General features: G+C 53.7%; 2 protein-coding genes across 5 annotated transcripts; one reads left to right on the top strand and one right to left on the bottom strand.

The window, feature by feature from the left end:
* Positions 1-229: 229 nt before the first annotated feature.
* On the top strand, positions 230-16,546 carry GYS1 (glycogen synthase 1). Of its 2 annotated transcripts, XM_059905171.1 has the most exons (16): positions 230-551; positions 1,999-2,180; positions 4,120-4,311; positions 5,850-6,035; positions 6,278-6,422; positions 7,263-7,380; positions 7,674-7,794; positions 8,110-8,216; positions 9,447-9,506; positions 9,597-9,675; positions 11,379-11,492; positions 11,781-11,907; positions 12,904-12,999; positions 13,191-13,354; positions 13,813-13,893; positions 14,059-16,546. In XM_059905171.1, exons 1-16 carry the CDS (start codon positions 434-436, stop codon positions 14,380-14,382), a joined length of 2,214 nt encoding a protein of 737 aa, XP_059761154.1. In that variant the 5' UTR covers positions 230-433; the 3' UTR covers positions 14,383-16,546. The 2 variants fall into 2 exon arrangements, with proteins under 2 accessions (XP_059761154.1, XP_059761155.1); XM_059905172.1 differs by lacking the exon at positions 1,999-2,180 and having other exon boundaries at positions 492-551.
* On the bottom strand, positions 7,160-18,387 carry FTL (ferritin light chain). Of its 3 annotated transcripts, XR_009499087.1 has the most exons (5): positions 18,151-18,387; positions 17,838-17,984; positions 17,360-17,485; positions 12,945-13,480; positions 7,160-7,806 (listed from the first exon to the last, which is right to left on the bottom strand). XR_009499087.1 is itself a non-coding variant. In XM_059905174.1 (4 exons), exons 1-4 carry the CDS (start codon positions 18,250-18,252, stop codon positions 13,388-13,390), a joined length of 468 nt encoding a protein of 155 aa, XP_059761157.1. In that variant the 5' UTR covers positions 18,253-18,387; the 3' UTR covers positions 10,262-13,387. The 3 variants fall into 3 exon arrangements, 2 of the variants coding, with proteins under 2 accessions (XP_059761157.1, XP_059761156.1); XM_059905174.1 differs by lacking the exon at positions 7,160-7,806 and having other exon boundaries at positions 10,262-13,480; XM_059905173.1 differs by lacking the exons at positions 7,160-7,806; positions 12,945-13,480 and adding an exon at positions 16,885-17,195.
* Between the last annotated feature and the right edge of the window lie 826 nt (positions 18,388-19,213).

Raw genomic sequence — 19,213 nt, forward strand, 5'->3', positions numbered from 1 at the left:
GGCCCCTTGCTTCGGATTGACAGAGCTGAAGGCCAATCAGCTAGCGCAGCGACAAGCCCCGCCCACTGGAGCTCGCACCAGCAGCCAAGGCGGTGGCGGGGCTAAGCGAACCCTGCACTGTCCACCAATGAGAGACGCGGGAGCCCCGCCCCCGGGCGCAGACCAATGGCGCTGGCCGGGGGGCGGGCACCGCCTTCTGGTGGCCGCAAGGTTTCACTGCAGGAACCCCCACTGGGCTCAGTGACGCTGCGGCCGCCTCCGGCCCCGGTCCGAGCGCTCTAGGCGGGAGTGCGGTCGTGCAATAGGAAGCCGAGGGTGGTGCAAGCTTCCCGTCGGGCACCAACTACCTGGCCCAGCGCCCTGCCCAGTGCATTCCTCAGACACCTCTGGGGCCCCCACCTGTGGCCCCCGGAGCCCTCTAACCGCGTCGGCCATGCCTCTAAACCGCACTTTGTCCGTGTCCTCACTGCCAGGACTGGAGGATTGGGAGGATGAATTCGACCTGGAGAACACAGTGCTCTTTGAGGTGGCCTGGGAGGTGGCCAACAAGGGTGAGCACGCCGGGCGGAGGGACCCGGACGAGAAGGGCAGTCGGGGGTGGGGGCCCGGAACTGTAGAGTAACAGAGGAACGAGGCTGCATGGCATGACTCTTGGGTCCTGGGCAAGGAGCCTGTGACTCCTGTGTCCTTGGGGAGGGACTGGAGTTTGTCTCCTGGGCCCTGGAGGGAGGGGATGAGTCGCCTAAGATGAAAGGAGGTTGGAAACCCAGGTCCTGGGTCCTAGGGGTGAGGGGGCTAAAATGAAAAAAGACCAGAGACCTGGGTCCTCAATAGGGAAGGAGTTGGGGGGAGGGGTTTTGCACTTCCGAACTGTGGCCCTAGGGGGAAGGGTCTTGGGATGTAACTCCGGATTTGGGAGAGAGCCCACTTGGAGATAACGATGCATGAATCGTGGTGGGAGAATTTGGGGGAACTGGTCATTTGAGAGTAAAGTTGTGAAGAGGCTGGAGACCCTAATTCTTAGATTCTAGGGTGAGAGAGAGTTAGGGCCTGGATGCCTGGGTTCTGAGGGCCTGAGCTCTGGGTTCTTAGGAGTAGAGGAGCCTGTAGCCTCAGACACATGCGCGCAGGAATGGGGAAAGGCTGGGAAGTCCTAAGCTGGTCAGGGCCTGGGCCCTGGGATGGGAGTGGCTGGGGGCCTGGATTTCTGGGTTCCGGGCTCCAAAGGGCCTGAGGTTCTGGGTTTGGAGAAGGCTGGGGCTGGAATCCCAAGAGCTAGGCAGTCTAGCTCCACAGAAGAAAGGGAGCTGGGATTTTGCTTTGCTGAGTCTTGGGAGAAAAAGGGGAGGTCTGTGAACATGGAGACATGGATCTCCAGGGCCCAGGCTTCAGGAGGTAAGGAGGCTGGAGGCCCAGACTTCTGGGTCTGGAATGGAGTCATGGGAGGGGCAGGACCCTGCATGCCTGTGTCCCCATGTGGGGAGAGGGAACTGAGGGACAGGTCGGCAGAATCCCTGGGGGGTGAGGAATTACAGCTCTGGCTTCTTTTGGGCAACTCCGAGACCCTAAATGAGGCCATGAAGAGGGATTCTCCCTTACTGTGTCCTGGAGCCTGACTGGGAATTTAAATCCAGCTCCTGTAAGCTGGGAACTCAAGAAGCTAGGCCCTAATAACCCTTGTCAGCTTCTGTCCTCCTCAGCCCCAGCCCCTAATTCCCTCACACCTAGAAGCCTAGGCCCCCTGCCCCTTCTCTCAGACTCAGCACCTCCTCCCTTCAAGTCCCGACCCCAGCCCCCTTCTCCCATAGTCCCAAGAGTATCGTCCATCACCACCCTCTCCCCTCCTTCCTCTGACTCTGAAGTGTAGGCTCCCAGGCCCCTTTTCCCTCCGAGCCAGAGGTCTGGGGCTCCCGCAGCCGCCCCCCACCCCGACCCTGCCCCAGGCCCCAGATCTGTGGACCTCTGCTGGGGCCTGCCCTCACGCACTTGGGCCCACAGTGGGTGGCATCTACACGGTGCTGCAGACGAAGGCGAAGGTGACAGGGGATGAGTGGGGCGACAACTACTACCTGGTGGGACCGTACACGGAGCAGGGCGTGAGGACCCAGGTGGAACTGCTCGAGCCCCCGACCCCAGCCCTGAAGAGGACGCTGGACTCCATGAACAGCAAGGGCTGCAAGGTGGGACATGGCCCAGCCGAGGGCAGGGTGGGGGCAGCAGAAAGAGAAGGAGCAGGGGATGGACAGCCCCAGGGAGAGAGGGAGGCATGGACAGAAACTCAGGATGGCCCAGCACTTTCCCGGGCAGACATCTGACAGACACTCAGACAGATGCAGGACCCCGTGAAGTGAGTGGGTGAACCCCCAGCTCTAAGACAGCAGGTATGAGACAGACTGAAAGATGGTCCCAAGAGGCCGAGATCCTCAGATCCAGAGAAAGGAAAAGAGCTAGATGGACAGCCAGACAAAACCCAGGGGAGGTGGGCTTGGGGGTGAGGCAGGAGGCCAGAGCAGGAGTTCTGGAGCCTGAAGTTCAAATTCGCCTTCTCTGCTTCCTGCCTTGTGACCTTGGCGAATGAACATGCTAATAGCATCCGCCTTATAGGCTTCCGGGGAGTATGAAATAGTTCATAAAAAGTCTTCAGCCCAGGTCCTGGCATGCAGTTAGTACTGTCTGTGAGCTGTTATCGTCGTGGTTATTATTATCATCATCATTATTACTGAAAGCAGCCACACGTGCAGAGTGAGGTGGCCAGGCAGGCAAAGGAGAAAGCCAGATGGAGAAAGGCTGAGTGTTCCAAAAAGTGATGGTGGCCCCAGTGGTTAGAGCAGTAGGGAGACAGACAGAGTCCAGATACAGAAAAGAGGTAGCCTGATGTTTTAGAGAGAAGGATCTCGAAGGAGAGAGGACGATGGAGTATTGAGGAAGAGATTAGAGGTAGGCAGGCAAACCCAGGGGACAGAGTTTTGGATGCGCAGCCAGGAATTAAAAGGAGGAGGGGGAAAATAAAAAAAGAGGAGGGGAGAGCCCCAGGCACCCAATGAGGATTGAAGGATGAGGACAGAGAGGTGGCTGTCCCCCAGGGAGAGGGCCATAAGGCAGCAGGGCTGAGGTACAGACATCGGGGTCTGGGAGGGAGAGGTACAATGCTGCCTTCATTCATTCACAGCCTCTGATTTGGGGTGGGGTCTGGAGTCCAGTTAGACGGGACTGTGTCCCTAAGGAACCCTAGGGCAGCCCAGTCCCTCCCCCATGGCAGCTGCTGTCCATGTGCTGGGGGCCTAAGAATAGCCCCCCCAGCAAAAGGGCAGACAACAGCTGGGAGGGGGAGGAGCATAGGGGGTCAGGCTCCCAAAGCCGGGAAAAGCCAGGTTGGGGAGGAGTAGGACGGCTTGTCGGCTGCATAGAGCTGTGGCAGCAGACCCAGAATCTGGGCCACGGTCTCAGGAGGAAAGCAACAGATCAATGAAACGTGGCAGGGCCAGAAATGCGACCACAAGGCTTAGAAACACGGCAGTGGGTAGAAAAATGTAGCCTCCGTGCATGGAAAGTGGGTGGGCAGTGTTAGAAATGAGGCTGCGAAGTACAAGATGGGCCTATGGGCAGAGGAAAGAGGAAGCAGGTGACAAATACATGGCGAAAGGATCAGAAACAAGGGAGCGAGTGGAAGAAGAAGGAGCCAGTACAAGGAGTGAGCGGCAGAAAGGAAAGATAATGGGAGAAAGCAGCATTATGGTTGGTGAGAGAAATGTGGCAGCGAACACAGAAGCAAGGCAGCGGACTGGAGAAATGATTAGCAGGGTGGAAAAATAAGGCAGTGGGGGCACAGAGACAGGACATGTGCAATGTGGGTTTATAAGTAGAGAAGAGAGGCAACTGTTAGAGAAACTAAGCAAGGGATAGGGAGATGCTGCAGCCGAGATGGGAAAAAATTGTGGTGGGAATAACTAATGGCAAATTGAGAAGGCAGCAGGTGAGAAATTAGCAGCAGATACAGAAACAGAAGGTAGAAGCACCGAGGCCATGAGCCCAGACGTCTCCCTGGGGATGGGAGAAACGCAGTTGCTGGGCCCAGAGACAGGTGGCCAAAACCCTAAGCCTCCCTGTGTCCCCCTGCAGGTGTATTTCGGGCGCTGGCTGATCGAGGGGGGCCCCCTGGTGGTGCTCCTCGACGTGGGGGCCTCAGCCTGGGCCCTGGAGCGCTGGAAGGGGGAGCTATGGGACACGTGCAACATCGGGGTGCCCTGGTACGACAGGGAAGGCAACGACGCCGTCCTTTTTGGCTTCCTCACCACCTGGTTCCTGGGTGAGGTAGGCCCCACTGCCAATCCCCTTGTCAATCCTTTCGACCCCAGGCCCCAAATTACAATGGCCATCCGAGGCCAGAGGGTGGCTAGTGTCTCCCAGAGCATTCTGGGAGTTGTAGTCCTTTAAACCGAGGATTAACTCTGATCTCTGGCAATATGGACATCCAGGGGCCAAGATTCTTCTTTCCTCAGAGACCCAGTCTCCCAACCCCAGCGTCATTTACTCCAGTCTTCCAAATATAGGAATTCTAAGCCATTAGCTCTTGGGGAGGCTGGCTTGACGGGAGGGCTCACCCCCAGGGAGTTCTGGGAGTTGTAGTAGTTCTCTAATATGGGCAGGACTTGGCTCTCAGGTGGGTCCCCGGATGTTTGGGACTCCTCAGCCTGAGAACCCGAACCCCAATTCGGGCCCTTTCTTTTTTTCTTTTTTTTTTTATTTTTATTTTTTTTTATTTATTTATTTTAAATTTATGGCTATGTTGGGTCTTCGTTTCCGTGCGAGGGCTTTCCCTAGCTGTGGCAAGTGGGGGCCACTCTTCATCGCTGTGCGCGGGCCTCTCACTATCGCGGCCTCTCCCGTTGCGGAGCACAGGCTCCAGACACGCAGGCTCAGCAATTGTGGCTCACGGGCCCAGCTGCTCCGCGGCATGTGGGATCTTCCCAGACCAGGGCTCGAACCCGTGTTCCCTGCATTAGCAGGCAGACTCTCAACCACTGCGCCACGAGGGAAGCCCCTGGGCCCTTTCTTAAGTTTTAAAAGGCTCAAGAAACTTTGTTTCCCATACCCTGGGACAGTTTATGAATTGGCTGCTCCTAGGGCATTCTGGGAGTTGTAGTCCTTCAACCAGTATCCGGTACGGGTCTACTCTTTTTAAATTATTATTATTATTTATTTATTTATTTTTGGCTATGTTGGGTCTTCGTTTCTGTGCGAGGGCTTTCTCTAGTTGCGGCGAGCAGGGGCCACTCTTCATTGCGGTGCGCGGGCCTCTCACTGTCGCGGCCTCTCTTTTTTTTTTTTTTTTTTTTTTTTGCGGCCTCTCTTGTTGCGGAGCACAGGCTCCAGACGCGCAGGCTCAGTAATTGTGGCTCGCGGGCCCAGTTGCTCCGCGGCATGTGGGATCTTCCCAGACCAGGGCTCGAACCCGTGTCCCCTGCATTGGCAGGCAGATTCTCAACCACTGTGCCACCAGGGAAGCCCCCCAGGTCTACTCTTGATTGACATAAAAGGTGTCCAGGAATTGTGTTCAGGACTTGGGAACACTAAAACTTTGGTCTTTCCAATTCAGCCCTTCTGGGACTTAGAAGGTTGGTCAAAAAAACACAGCTCCCATCAACCTCTGGGAATGAGGTCAGCTAGTCTGGCTGCCTTAAGGATTTAGAGCTCCTTGTCCCATGGGTATTGCAATGGGTCACCACCCACTCTGTGCAGTTGTGGGGATAGATTGACTTCTCCCCTGCTTCCTCATCCACGTTGGGGATTGCTGGTTGTCTTCACAATACACATGGAGACACAGTGGCCCTATCCCTATTGCCCCACAGTTCCTGGCCCAGAGCGAGGAGAAACCACATGTGGTTGCACACTTCCATGAGTGGTTGGCGGGCATTGGGCTCTGCCTGTGCCGTGCCCGGCGGCTGCCCGTGGCTACCATCTTCACGACCCACGCCACGCTGCTGGGGCGATACCTGTGTGCCGGTGCCGTGGACTTCTACAACAACCTGGAGAATGTGAGCTGGGAGCGTGGCAGATGGGGGTTGCCAGTATTTCAGGACAGCCCGAGGCTGTCTGCGAAGCCCAAGGGGATCAAGTTCTCTCTTCCCCCAGGACCCAGGAATCCAAGTCCCCAAGCCCTCCACCCTCAGGCCCAGGAGTCCAGCTTCAAGGCCCAGTCTCCCCTAAGACCCTGGAGTCTGGACCGCCTGTCTTCTCCCCAGTTCTTCTAAGCTGATTGCCCTCCCTCCCTACCCAGTTCAACGTGGACAAGGAAGCAGGTGACAGGCAAATCTATCACCGCTACTGCATGGAGCGGGCGGCAGCCCACTGCGCTCATGTCTTCACTACTGTGTCCCAGATTACCGCCATTGAGGCTCAGCACCTACTCAAAAGGAAACCAGGTAGGAAATAGGCCTGGGTCCGTAGACATAAACGGGGTAGTCTATGCCAAGGCTTGTTCCAATGTTTTTGCTGTAAAGAGCAGAGAACTACAACTCCTAGAATGCCCTAGGTTGGTGACCTGAATATGAGGCTGCCTGGCTGCATGCCCTAGAGGCTAATGGGAAGTGTAGTTTCTTTAATTTCAGAAATGGTAAAATTCTTTTACTGGCTAATGTAGATATTGGTCTTCTGAAAGAGGAAGGAGGTTCCTTGGATTTTGTTTTTGAGAAAAGCAGTGTTGGAACCAGTTATTCTTCCCAAACTATAGCATCCATTCTCAATGGGTATAAGGTGAGAACTATAACTCCCAGAAGACCTTTGGCTGTCCAGCTCCTTATATTCCTGGAATTTTGCCCCAGGAGCTGATGGAGGTTATAGTTTTTCACTGATATGCTTTAATTTCTATGAGAATAGGAAATGGTTGGGGCCCTAAAAGAGGCTTGAAAATAGAGAAGCAGGATGGGGACATTGACTCATTCCCCCAGCTCAGGGTGGCATAGGGGAAACAAAAGAGCTACAACTCCCAGAAGCCCCGATGTTGCTCTGTTCCCTGTCTGGTTAGCCATTCACAGGGGCTGATGGGAGTTGTAGTCAGGCTTGTGAATATAAGCATGCAATATTGGGCAAGAAAGTATCTGAGTGGCAGGGCAGCTGGGTCACCACAGGAGCTCACTGGGGAGCTATCGAAACAAAGACATTGTGAAAGGAAAGGGGTCTTTCCTTCATTTATTCATTCAGCCACATTGATCTGAACGAAGAAATGAAGAAATGAAATGTGGGACCTTCTCCCCCAATCCCAGATATCGTGACCCCCAATGGACTGAATGTGAAGAAATTCTCTGCCATGCATGAGTTCCAGAACCTCCATGCTCAGAGCAAGGCTCGAATCCAGGAGTTTGTGCGGGGCCATTTTTATGGGTATGTAGGCCAGATACCTAGTTCTTGAGAGAGATGGTGGTTGGGAACCCAGACTCCTGGGGCCAACAGAGGGGACAGCTGAGGGCTCAGCCTCTTGAGTTCTTGAGCACCAGAACAATGGCTGAGTATTTAAGGAAATCCCCATCTAAGGAGAAAAGAACAATTCCCAGGAGTTCCCATGATGCCTCTGTCCTAAGATGTTCTTTGACCCTGTGGCTTCTGGGGTTTGTAGTTTCAAGGCTGGGGCTAGTGGGTGAGGGTCTTGGCTTCACCCTGTCTTGTGGCTTCTTTAGGCACCTGGACTTCAACTTGGACAAGACCTTGTACTTCTTTATCGCTGGCCGCTACGAATTCTCCAACAAGGGGGCTGATGTCTTCCTGGAGGCCTTGGCCCGGCTCAACTATCTGCTCAGAGTAAGGCCTGGGCTGCAAGGGGACAAGGAGGATGAGAAAATCAGTACATGACTGGGGAGAACGGAGACCTGGGGAGGTGGGGGCAGGGAAACCTATGTGTAAAACAGGAGTGTAGGGACCCAGAAAGAAGATCAGAGTCCCCGTGGGAATGGTAGCTCTGTCCTGTAATTCTCCTTGACAGTAAGGGGCATGGCAGGGTCCTCGTGGTCTTGGGGGGTGGAAAAGGGTGGGTGTTCTCAGCCTTCTCCCATGTGATCCTCACACACTCACACGCACGCACACACACACACACACCCTCCCTTTCCTCTGCCCCAGGTGAATGGCAGCGAGCAGACAGTGGTTGCCTTCTTCATCATGCCAGCTCGGACCAACAATTTCAACGTGGAAACCCTTAAGGGCCAAGCCGTGCGCAAGCAGCTTTGGTCAGCAGCCCTCGGCCCGGCATCCCTGCCGCTCCCACTCCCAGCTGTGTGCTTTGGGTCCCCTGTTTCTCCTGGAGTCTCAGTTTTGTCATCTGTGACATGATCAACCCATCCCCCACCTGATTCCCAGCAAAGTTACTTGCTCCAGATGCCTGCAACTCGGGGGCAGTACGAAGTCGCAGTCGCAGGCAGGACAAGTGTGACAGCATGACCAGGGCTCTGGTATCAAGCTGGCGAGATCCCGCTCATGCCCCTGTCCTGCTCTGGCTTTGTGACTTTAGGCAAACCACTCCCCGTTTTCAAGTCTCAGTTTCCTCATCTGTGAAAAACACTCATTAGCCATCAGCTATTTCTTGAGCTCCTACTGTGTGCAAGGTGCTGTTCTAGGCACTGGGAACACAGCTGTGAGGCAGAAAGATAAAATCCCTGCCCTCATTGTGTTCACATTCTAGAAAGTTCTATAGAAAGTGCTCTGGCAAAAAAAAGCAGGACTGGAATATAAGACAGGGTTGTCAGGACAGGCCACACTGAGTAAGTGCCAGCAAGTAGAGACCAAGAGAGGAAACGAGGGAGGAAGCCCTGTGTGTATCTGGGGAACAGCATTTCAGGCAGAGGGAATGGCAAGTGCAAAGGCCCTGAGGTATGTTTGAGAAACAGCAAGGAAGCCAGCGGGGCTGAAGCAGAGTACCCTAGGGAGATGGGGTAGAAAATGAGGCCAGAGCTACGAGAGGACCATGAACAGAGGAATGTTAATGAAGTTGTAGGGTGGCACTCTTTGCTAGCTTTACTTGTGTCCATACATTTTCCTCTCTCAGAATGTAATTTTCCCTTTTTATAAAATGGGGCTCAGCATCACGACTACCAGGACTAGCCCAAGTCCTAATAATAGCTGACATTTTTGGAAGGCTCACTGTGCGATGGGCACTGTGCACTTTTTGTCATGACCTCATCGAATTCTCACTGCAAACCTTTGAGGGTGCTTCTATTTTTATCCCCATCTGACAGATGAGGCATTGAAGTCAGAGAGGGAAGGCCACCTGTCCTTGGCCGCAGAGCTGATGCAAAGCACAAGGGATCCGAGCCTTCCAGGGCCTATTCCCCGAGTCCCCATCTTCCAGCCAGAAATTCCCAGAGTTTCTCTGCTCAGACCTCAACTTCCCAGCTGCCCCAGAAGCCTAACAATAAATGGCAGCTGGTCTATAAGTGATGTTGTCGCTCTGCTCCTTCCAGGGATACGGCCAACACAGTGAAGGAGAAGTTTGGGAGGAAGCTTTATGAATCCTTGCTGGTGTGAGTGTCCCGCCCTCAGCCCTGCATCCTCCTGGGCTCTAAACCCTCTCATCACCCATTCCCAGATGCATCCCCCTGCTCGCCTTACAGGGGGAGCCTCCCAGACATGAACAAGATGCTGGACAAGGAGGACTTCACTATGATGAAAAGAGCCATCTTTGCCACGCAGGTATGGTCTGGACTCCTGAGTCGAAAGATGGCAATTCCCAGCAGCCCTGGAGGCAGCTTGCCGTGTTAGCTCTGACCCCAGAGATGGGTGGGAGTTCTGCTTTGTTGGCAGCCCTTATTCAAGGAATCAATTCTGAAGTCAGAAGGGTGTGTGTGAGCTGACTGGTAGAACTTCAATTCCCAGAAGCCTTTAGGGCAGCCTGCTTTCCCACAGCTTTTTCTGCCACAGAGGCTGCTGGGAGTTGTAGTTTCTTTGAGTCCTTGGGGATCCATGAACAAAAGGTGGAAGGACCTTAAACTAAAGTCAAGATAGCCACAAAAGGAGAACTGCAACTCCCAGCTAACCCTGGGCCTTGCTGCAAGCTACCTCCACCTCTTCCCCCAGAGACTGCTGGGAGTGGTAGTTTTGTTGGGCCTCTAGGGATAGAGCCAGGTCAGCTAAAAAAATTATTTCGGGACTTCCCTGGCAGTCCAGTGGTTAAGACTCTGTGCTTCAAATACAGGGGGTGCAGGTTCGATCCCTGGTTGGGACCTAAGATCCCACGTGCCGCATGGTGCGATCAAAGAAGAAGAAAAAACAACCATAATAACAACAACAAAAAACAGCAGTTATTCACTGAAGAACATTGAAAACTTTCAGCAGCTACTGTTTCTTATCCCACTGGTTGTGTCTTAGTCTCCAAATACCCCTGGGAGTTGTAGCTTCTTTAGATACCTGGGGTTAATTAGATGGGTGGGAAACCTTAGAGAAAATTGGCAGTCACAAAATGAGAACTACAACTCCCAGCAGCCCCCAGGGCTTTCTGCTACCTTGACTCTTCCCTGGCCCCAGAAACCTCTGGGAATTAGAGTTCTTTTATTCTCTGGAGTCAAGGGTTTTTGGTACCTGTGGTCAGGGTTGGTGATTTCCCCCAATCCTGGGGAATGGAAACCAAGACAGCCAAGTTGCACAAACAAGGTGTGAATTGTTTTTGTCCAAACTATAATTTCCAGTAGTTCCTAAGGCAGTCGGCCTCACTGAGGATGTTTCTGCTATGGGGCTGCTGGGAGTTGTAGTTTCCTGGGCTCCTGGAGTCAGTAAACTGAAGATGAGTAGATCTTTTAATGAGAGGAATGATGGGACAGCTGCAAAGAACTATATATCCCAGCAGCCCCTGGGACTGCTATCCCACTAGCTCTGTCTTCTTCCAGTGGCTCTTGGGAATTGTGGTTTCTTTGGGCCTCTTTTGAGGGTGGAGGTGGAGAGAATACAGGATGGAGAGTAAAAGGAACTTGGAGAGAAAGAGATCCAGGATTTTCATAAGAAAACTATAACTTCCGGCAAGCAGCCCCTGAAAGGCACAGCCCCCATCAACTGCTGGGAGTTACGGTCCCTTTGGGTTTCTTTGATGAGAGCCCAGAGTACAGAACAAGATAGCTACAGCTCCCTCTAGTCTGTGAGGGATGTTAACACTGGCTCTGCCTCTAAGACAGCTGGGATTGTAGTTTCTTTTCGGCTTATGGTGCTTAAAGGGAAAAGAAAACCTTTACAGATAGAGCCAAGTAGGAAATCTACAACTCCTGGTAATCTCTTGGGTTTGTTGCTCCACAACCTGATGGGAATTGTCTCCTTAGATCCCCAGGATGAGCATGGCTCATGGGGAAGTAGGGAGTCCTCTGTCCCTTCCCTGACCCCCCCCCCCACCCCACTTGTGGCCCCTACAGCGGCAGTCTTTCCCTCCTGTGTGCACCCACAATATGCTGGATGACTCCTCAGATCCTATTTTGACCACCATCCGCCGAATTGGCCTCTTCAATAGTAGTGCCGACAGGGTCAAGGTGAGGGCACTGGCCAGGGTGGGTTGGGCATGGTTGGGGGTGGTGGTTCTGGGGAGGGCTGTGATATGGGGGGTGGAGCCTGAGCCTCACATTCCCCATCTCCCCTGGTATATCAAAGGATTGCAATGTTTAGAAAGAACCTTTACTTCTGAGGCAGACAGACTTGGATTCCAATCTTTGTCCTGACACTGTCTTGTGTGGCTTTAGACAACTTTTTCATCCTCTCTGGGATCCCCAGGGAGTAGCTAAATAAGGTGCTCGGGCTGAGCCCTTGTTTTCCACTGCCAGGTTATTTTTCACCCGGAGTTCCTCTCCTCCACGAGCCCCCTGCTCCCTGTGGACTACGAGGAGTTTGTCCGTGGCTGCCACCTTGGGGTCTTCCCCTCCTACTATGAGCCTTGGGGCTACACACCAGGTGAGTTCAGCGTCTGGAGTGATCCCAGGACAAGGGACTGGCCCTCCCTGAGCTCCAAACTCCTCCTTTGCAAAACAGAAACAATGGAGACAGTCTGTTCCTGTGTTTTTGTGACACAGTAGCTCATGTGAGTAACTAGAGGGCTGATGTCAGAGTTCACACATGATTTCTCCCAATTTGCTACTGTTTAGTTCCCCAAAACAACAACAGCTAAATGCACGGTTCACTAACGATCAAGCTACTTTCATATGTTTTTAAGGCAAAATAAATACCACACTTGCTGTAATATTTCTTAAATGATGAGTAATTTGACAAGTCTTTTAAACTATGCTTGTGTGATGATTAGGAAATTTGCCAGTTTCATCCCCGGTTAAAATGGTGCATAGGTTTTGTGTGACCAGCTCCAACCCTATTTTTCCCATAAGCCTTGTTATATGTAGTGCCTACTTTTGCAGCTTACAGACGTTTTTAGAAACACTTATATAAAAATTATAATAAACTCCTTGAAGCATTTCTCAGCGTTATTTAAGGGAGTAAACGAGGTGTAGTAGGTGCTCTGTACACAGTGATAGTAATAATGAGAGACCTTGTCTTACCTCTTGTCAAAACAGACTATAAAGCTATGACAACCAAAACAGTGCAGTCTGGCACAAAAAGGTGTCTTATAGGTCATGAGGATAAATTAAAATGGTGGACATTGGCCCAGAGTACCGTGCTCAATAAATTAGCATCCTTATTACCCAATTATGGACTCTTCCTTACCCTGAGGCCTTGGGGCAAATGAATTCCCTTTTCTGGGCCTAGTAGCTTCCCCTCTAAGGAATAGGGACTATCATACTTTAATGCACAGCCTAATTTGTCTGGTTCCTGACTTGCGCAGCACAGCGCCCGGCTCTTATTAAAGGCGCCAATAGAGGGCGCCATTGGGGCTTTCACTGGGATTTAAGGCAATAAAGAGGGGCAAGCTAAGCGGACCTTTCTCACGCCTTCCCGCAGCTGAGTGCACGGTTATGGGTATCCCCAGTGTCTCCACCAACCTTTCTGGTTTCGGCTGCTTCATGGAGGAACACATCGCAGACCCCTCAGCTTACGGTCAGCGCCCGGAATGAGAGCCGGGACTCTTGGATCCTGGGAAGGAGGGGCGTGGTCTCTTGGGTCACTAAGAGAGGAGGGGGTGGACTCCTGAGTCCCAGTGGGAGGAGGCGTCCTGGTGTCCGCAGAGTCCCAGAGACAATGAAGGTTTCCCCAGTCTGTTTTCTGAGACCTCGTCCTGGCCCCGACAGGCATCTACATTCTGGACCGGCGTTTCCGAGGCCTGGATGATTCTTGCTCGCAGCTCACCTCCTTCCTCTACAGTTTCTGCCAGCAGAGCCGGCGGCAGCGCATTATCCAGCGGAACCGCACGGAGCGCCTCTCCGACCTTCTGGACTGGAAATACCTAGGCCGGGTATAACTCCCCTCCCTGTCCTCTGCTGGTGAATCAGTCACTTACGGCTCTGGGTCTCTGATTCCCCGTGCCTCGAAAGCTGGCGCAAAGGGCATGGTCTCTTCCTATTTGTAACGCTTGCTGTCCCTTTAAGAAAAGAATCAACTTTCAGACTGGAAGGCCACCGAGGTGGGAAGTTCTCTATTTGCATAAGGGTGCGGCCAAAGAGGTACCTGACTGGAGAATCCCGCCCCTGTTAAGGGGGTGTGGCTCAGAGACTGTCCATTCACAGCTCTGCTTATCTACATAAGGGGTGGAGCCTGAAAGATGGATGATTGGCAGAGGGGCCAACTGGAAACCACTGCAGGGTGTGTCATCTGCATAAAAGGTGTAACCAGGGTTCACCCCACCTCCAAACCTGCTGGGGGCGGGGTCAGGCTCCTGACCCCTGATGCCCACTCTTCTTTCCCCCCAACAAGTACTACATGTGCGCACGCCACATGGCACTGGCCAAGGCCTTTCCAGAACATTTCACCTACGAGCCCCACGAGGCTGAAGCGGTAAGTGGACCCGGGGTCTTTCTAGGGGGCCAGCAGGAGCTAGAAGGGTGGGGTGAAGTGGGGTGTCCTTCCTCTAGTTGCAAGACCTCAAGGACGCTGGACGCCCAGGCAGGCTGTAGAGGCCTCTGCTCACTATGCGGTTTGTGCCCACACCTCTGTACGCAGACCCAGGGCTACCGCTACCCGCGGCCAGCCTCAGTGCCACCATCGCCCTCACTGTCGAGACACTCCAGCCCGCACCAGAGCGAGGATGAGGAGGAGCCCCGGGACGGACCACCCGATGAAGATGGCGAGCGCTACGACGAGGACGAGGAGGCTGCCAAGGACCGGCGCAATATCCGCGCCCCGGAGTGGCCGCGCCGCGCCTCCTGCACGTCTTCAACCGGCGGGAGCAAGCGCGGCTCGGTGGACACAGCGCCCTCCAGCTCAGTCAGCACCCCCAGCGAGCCCCTCAGCCCCGCCAGCTCCCTGGGCGAGGAGCGCAACTAAGTCCCCTGCCCCGCACTCCCCTGCCAACCCTGCCTCCCTTATCTGGAGGGTGGATGCAGAATGGCGCTGTCCCTAAACTCCACTCCAGATCCCCAACCCTCTGTGGGGTCCACAGCCCTACCCCCTCCGCCATACACTCCAGCCCCTCTAGCTCCTCTGTCGGAATCCCAAACACTCCAGAATCCACAACGTGCCTTTCTTGGGTTCCAGAATGCATCATCTGTGCCCTGGAGTCCCCCAGGCCATCCCAGAGGCCAGGAATCTGCCATTATCCTGCCATGGTGCCAGAGGTTTTCAGAAACCTGCTCTGTTGCCTTCTGTGCTGGGACTCCTTGAGCCCCTTGCGGCTTGCTAATTTTACAGCATACAGAGCCTGCCATGCTCAGGCCTGGCCCGGGGCCACCAAGCACTGGAAACCACGTGGAGTCCCTGCTAATGAGACAATCAAGTCCAGAGCTGGGGCACTTTCAGGGACTTAATGCAGGTTAACTCCAGAACTCGGGCTCCAGGCCAGTGCACTCGTGTTTACTCTGATTTAGCCCTCCCTGGGGTGTCCGGCTCTGCCTGGAGGATCCCTCCACCCCTGCTCCCTTCTTGCTCTGCACTTTGGCCAAGCAAGTGGGGGCAGAACCACTTGGCTTCTCATTCCTACTGGAGAACAAGCTGTCTTGGTCTAGATGCCTTTCTGGCCTTTTCTGGACCAGACCCTACTTCTCCTTCCCCATATCTCCAAACTCCTGTGCCCTACAGGGAATCCCTCTGCTGAGGACAACTGGCTGTCTTCCCCAGTACCTGCACACATAACCCCCAACCGCTTAGACCCACCATGAAACCACTGGGTTCTAGGTCCCAGCTGCCAAATCTAGAACCTCGCCACTTTGCTGCATCCTGGTCCCTTCCCTCTGGTCTAGAACTCAGCCCACTGGATTCTAGAACCTCCATATTTACCTCGAGCCTCTTCCATCCCTAAGCTGTGCCCTGCCCCCCGGCTTTGGTGAAAGGGAGGTGCCCCTCACGTGTGCTGTGCTGTGTCTGCTACCCTTGGTTTGCAACTGGGAGGGGGGAGGGCAGAAGGGGTGTGATTGAAGTGTGTCCAGAGATGAAAAAATACATCTATATTTAAGAATCTCAGGTCTAGTCTGACCGGAGGGCTTGGTGGGCCTCAATCCTGGCCCCGCCCTCCTCTTCCCTCCCTCTTCTTCACCTCTGATTCCTCCCCTTGCCCACTGCTGAGTCCCGGTTCTCTTGTCTCATTCTACTGTCTCAGAGACTTGGATTGCCACTGGATTCCAGTGTTATTTCAAAGGAAGGCAACTCTCTTGTTTTTGACTCGACTTGCAAGTGGCAAAGTTGGCTCAGGCTCTTAGATTCCTCAGTAGCACTAGCCATATGCAAGGGCTCAATAGCCACTGTGGCCACATGTGGCCCATGGCTACCCTACTGGACAGCGCAGATACAGAACATTTCCATCACTGCAAAAAGTTCTATTGGACAGCACTGGCTTAGAGCATGTTTCTAGGACTCTGGCCTCTGGACTTTGGCCCTACTGTCCCCTGGATGACTCTACTTTTGGAAAAAAATCTTTTTCTCCTTTCAGTTCTAATCATCCCTAGGATACACGTGCATCTCTGAATCAATCGCTTTTCAGGGGAGTAGAGAGCTCTGATTGTTTGAATTTGGATGTGTGATCATCTTTCTGTTAGCCACAGTGTTTGTGACACCCAAGAGTCCCCTCCCCCACCAGAATTACCAGCGGGAGGGGCATGGCGCTGAGCAGACAAAAGAACAGCTGTCTAGCAGCCATTTCCTCTTAGATTCATCTACCAAATATAGGATGGGGTAGGGGGTCAGAGTTGACATCGTTTTATTGCTTGGACCCAGCAGCTGCTTAAGTCATCTTCAAGCTTCTTCAGTTCCCATTTGGATAATTTCACATCCCATTTCTGTCTGTGCTGAGCCCTGAACCCCTAGCTCAGCACCTCTTTCACACCATGTGCCTTCAGCTGCTCAGACCCACTAGCCAGGTTCTACCTATTATGTGCCTTGAATTCCACACCTGTAACAAGCAGCCTTTGGAGGTCAGACCTGGGTGTGCCTCCCGGTTACCATAGGTAATTTACACAGTTTGTCTCGACTTACCTATATAAAGGAGCTCACATTTCTACTTAGCCTCCCAGAATTGAGACAGAGTACTTCCAGAGCTTGGCAAGTGCCTAGCAACATAACTCATGTGAACCGGTTTCTAATTACTGAGCTCCTTAACAGCTGTCTGCTTCCAGCTAGCAACGCCAGGTTTTACTAGACTCTCCCTGGAGTCTGGACTCTACCATCTTAGGAGGGGCAGTTAACAGCCTGGCAAAGCAGAAAACCCACTACTGCAACACCCCACAGGTGTTATTATGTCTTAGAAGTAAAGAGCGCCAAACTCCTCTCTCCCTGCCAGCCCAGGGCAGCTTGTGAAAATAGATCCCACCTTTTTTCCCAGGATACACACAAAACCACTAGCCGCTGCAAAAAGCTTTATTATTTCCATTTGGTCCAAGGCTTGGGAGAGGGCTCCAGGATGGTTAAAAAGCTGCCTAGTGGCTGCAGAGAGGGGCTTCAGGTAGAAGCCCTAACACCAGAGGGGCTCCTCAAAGCCCACTGGGCTCCGGAGGCTCCTAGTCGTGCTTGAGGGTGAGCCTTTCGAAGAGATACTCGCCCAGCCCAGCCTGGGGACCAGCCAGCCTGTGGAGGTTGGTCAGGTGGTCACCCATCTTCTTGATGAGTTTCACCTCCTCATCTAGGAAGTGGCTCTCCAAGAAGTCGCAGAGCTGAGTGATAAAAGAGGAGAAAATGTTGCCACGGACAGATCTAACAATGTGACAGATGGGGGAAGGAGGCTCAGAAGGAAATCTGCCCAATCAGATGAGGCCAATGCTTAGTATGTAAGCATCATTCCAGGGAAGGTCTTATAGACATGACTGGAGATACTTACGTGGGGGTCTGCGCGGGCACAACCCAGGGCATGCAGATCCAGAAGGGCCTGGTTCAGGTTCTTCTCCATGTTAATGGCGGCTTCCATAGCGTCCTGAGTTTTACCCCACTCATCTTGAGATGGCTTCTATACCGAAAACAGAAACGGCTCAGTACTAGCCACATACTGTGGAAAGGACTAAAAACTAATTTTCCAGTAGTTGCTAGAGTAGAGGGCTTAACCGGGAAAAAACGTCTAAGAGTTTGTATCTATCATTCCCCAGTGTCCTATAACTACACGTCCCAGGATACTACACGCTGCGCTCTGGACCGCCACGTCTTGGGAGAACTGGGTGCGCCTCGATCTCCAGCTGTAATAACCCACAAAAGACTGAACTCAATCTCCAAGAAGCCAACGCGGTGCCTAAACCGCTACAGTCAAGGGGCCTCTAGTGCAGGGGCTGTTGGGAGATGTAGTTCGCTGCCCACACACTATTTACCTGCACGTCCTGGAAGAGGGCGCGGCCGCCGCGTTGGTTTTGCATTTTCAAGAGACGCTCGGCGCTCTCGTGCTTCTCTTCGGCCAATTCGCGGAAAAAGTGGCCCACGCCCTCCAGAGCCACATCGTCGCGGTCGAAATAGAAGCCCTGCGGGAAGAGATGGCGGGAACAATGGTTAGCAGGAGGCGAGGCCAGGCATGCGGACTCCGCCTTCTGACTATCCAACAGGACAAAGAAGGCCAGCGCGTGCGCAGAGGGCCGGAGGTGCGCCGCTGAGGGGAACTTGGGCTGGGGGCGTCCTGGGGACCCTCACCAGAGAGAGGTAGGTGTAGGAGGCCCGCAGATGCATGTTGACCAGGCGGTTGACGGCGGCCTCCACCTCGGTGGAATAATTCTGACGAATCTGGGAGCTCATGGTTGATCGGTAATAAGGAGTTCGGCTCAAAAAATGGTGTTGGCTGGTCCCGGTGACCGAGGACAGCTGAGTGCCTCACTCCGAAGGTTGGAGGGTGGATAGATGAGTGGCTGGCTCCGAAGGCTGGAGGGTGGTCGGAGGCTGGAGGAAAGGGCGACCCTGGGTCTGTTCCGTCCAAACACTGTTGAAGCAAGAGACAGATCCGGGGAACCGCCGAGCGCAATGGAAACGTCTGTGGCGAAGGCGGCTTCTTTTATAGCGCGCGGGCCCTCGGAAGTGGGACGGTCGGGAAGAGCAATCGGCCAATCTGCGGTGGCGGGAGGCGGGGCCTGGAGCCCAGGCGTGACCAATCAGGAGCATATAGGACGCCTAGACACACACACACCCCCCCCGCCCCCCGGAGGTGGGGAAGTCACGCGCCTGTAAGCGAGGGCTGTTGTGAAATGGGGAATTGGGGGGGTGGGAGTTTTCGGGGGATGCAACGGCTCTGGGGCTAATTCTGGGAAGTCAAGAGATTCTGGGGAGCGGGGGAGGGAGACTCTCTGGTAGGTGAAAGATTAATAATGACGACACTGGGAACCCTGGAAAATAACGATCCCTGGGTCCTGGGGGGGGTCTCAGGAAAGTAGATCGGATTCTGGTGCTGTGTCCCGGCACGGACTTTACTGGAACCCTGGGGGGGTTCCTCAGAGGTGCGGAAACCTCCAGATGACTGTGGTTTACGCTGGGAGATAAGGGGGTGCCCGGATCATTGAGAAGTTTGGAAGGCTGTGAGATGATATTTCTGGAACCTTGGGTCTCTCTCTGGGAGGACCTGGAGCCTTGGGGTTCAAAGGTGGGGGGAGTTTCTGTAGCTTTAGAGTTCACAATGGAAGTCCGTATTTTTCTGGAAACTTCCCCGGGGGGGTGGGGGGTGGGGCGGTCTTTAGGCCCTTGAAGTGATCTGTGAGATTAAAAGGAC

This window comes from Balaenoptera ricei, chromosome 19, assembly GCF_028023285.1.
Source record: "Balaenoptera ricei isolate mBalRic1 chromosome 19, mBalRic1.hap2, whole genome shotgun sequence".
NCBI lineage: Eukaryota > Metazoa > Chordata > Mammalia > Artiodactyla > Balaenopteridae > Balaenoptera > Balaenoptera ricei.

Coding starts and splice junctions, on each gene's coding strand:
- GYS1 (XM_059905171.1), top strand. CDS start 434: ATGCCTCTAAACCGCACTTTGTCCGTGTCCTCACTGCCAGGACTGGAG. Junction 6,036..6,277: donor TCTACAACAACCTGGAGAAT/GTGAGCTGGGAG, acceptor CTCCCTACCCAG/TTCAACGTGGACAAGGAAGC. Junction 13,000..13,190: donor CGCAGACCCCTCAGCTTACG/GTCAGCGCCCGG, acceptor TGGCCCCGACAG/GCATCTACATTCTGGACCGG.
- FTL (XM_059905173.1), bottom strand. CDS start 18,252: ATGAGCTCCCAGATTCGTCAGAATTATTCCACCGAGGTGGAGGCCGCC. Junction 17,486..17,837: donor CCCTCTTCCAGGACGTGCAG/GTAAATAGTGTG, acceptor TTTTCGGTATAG/AAGCCATCTCAAGATGAGTG. Junction 17,196..17,359: donor GTGCCCGCGCAGACCCCCAC/GTAAGTATCTCC, acceptor TTTATCACTCAG/CTCTGCGACTTCTTGGAGAG.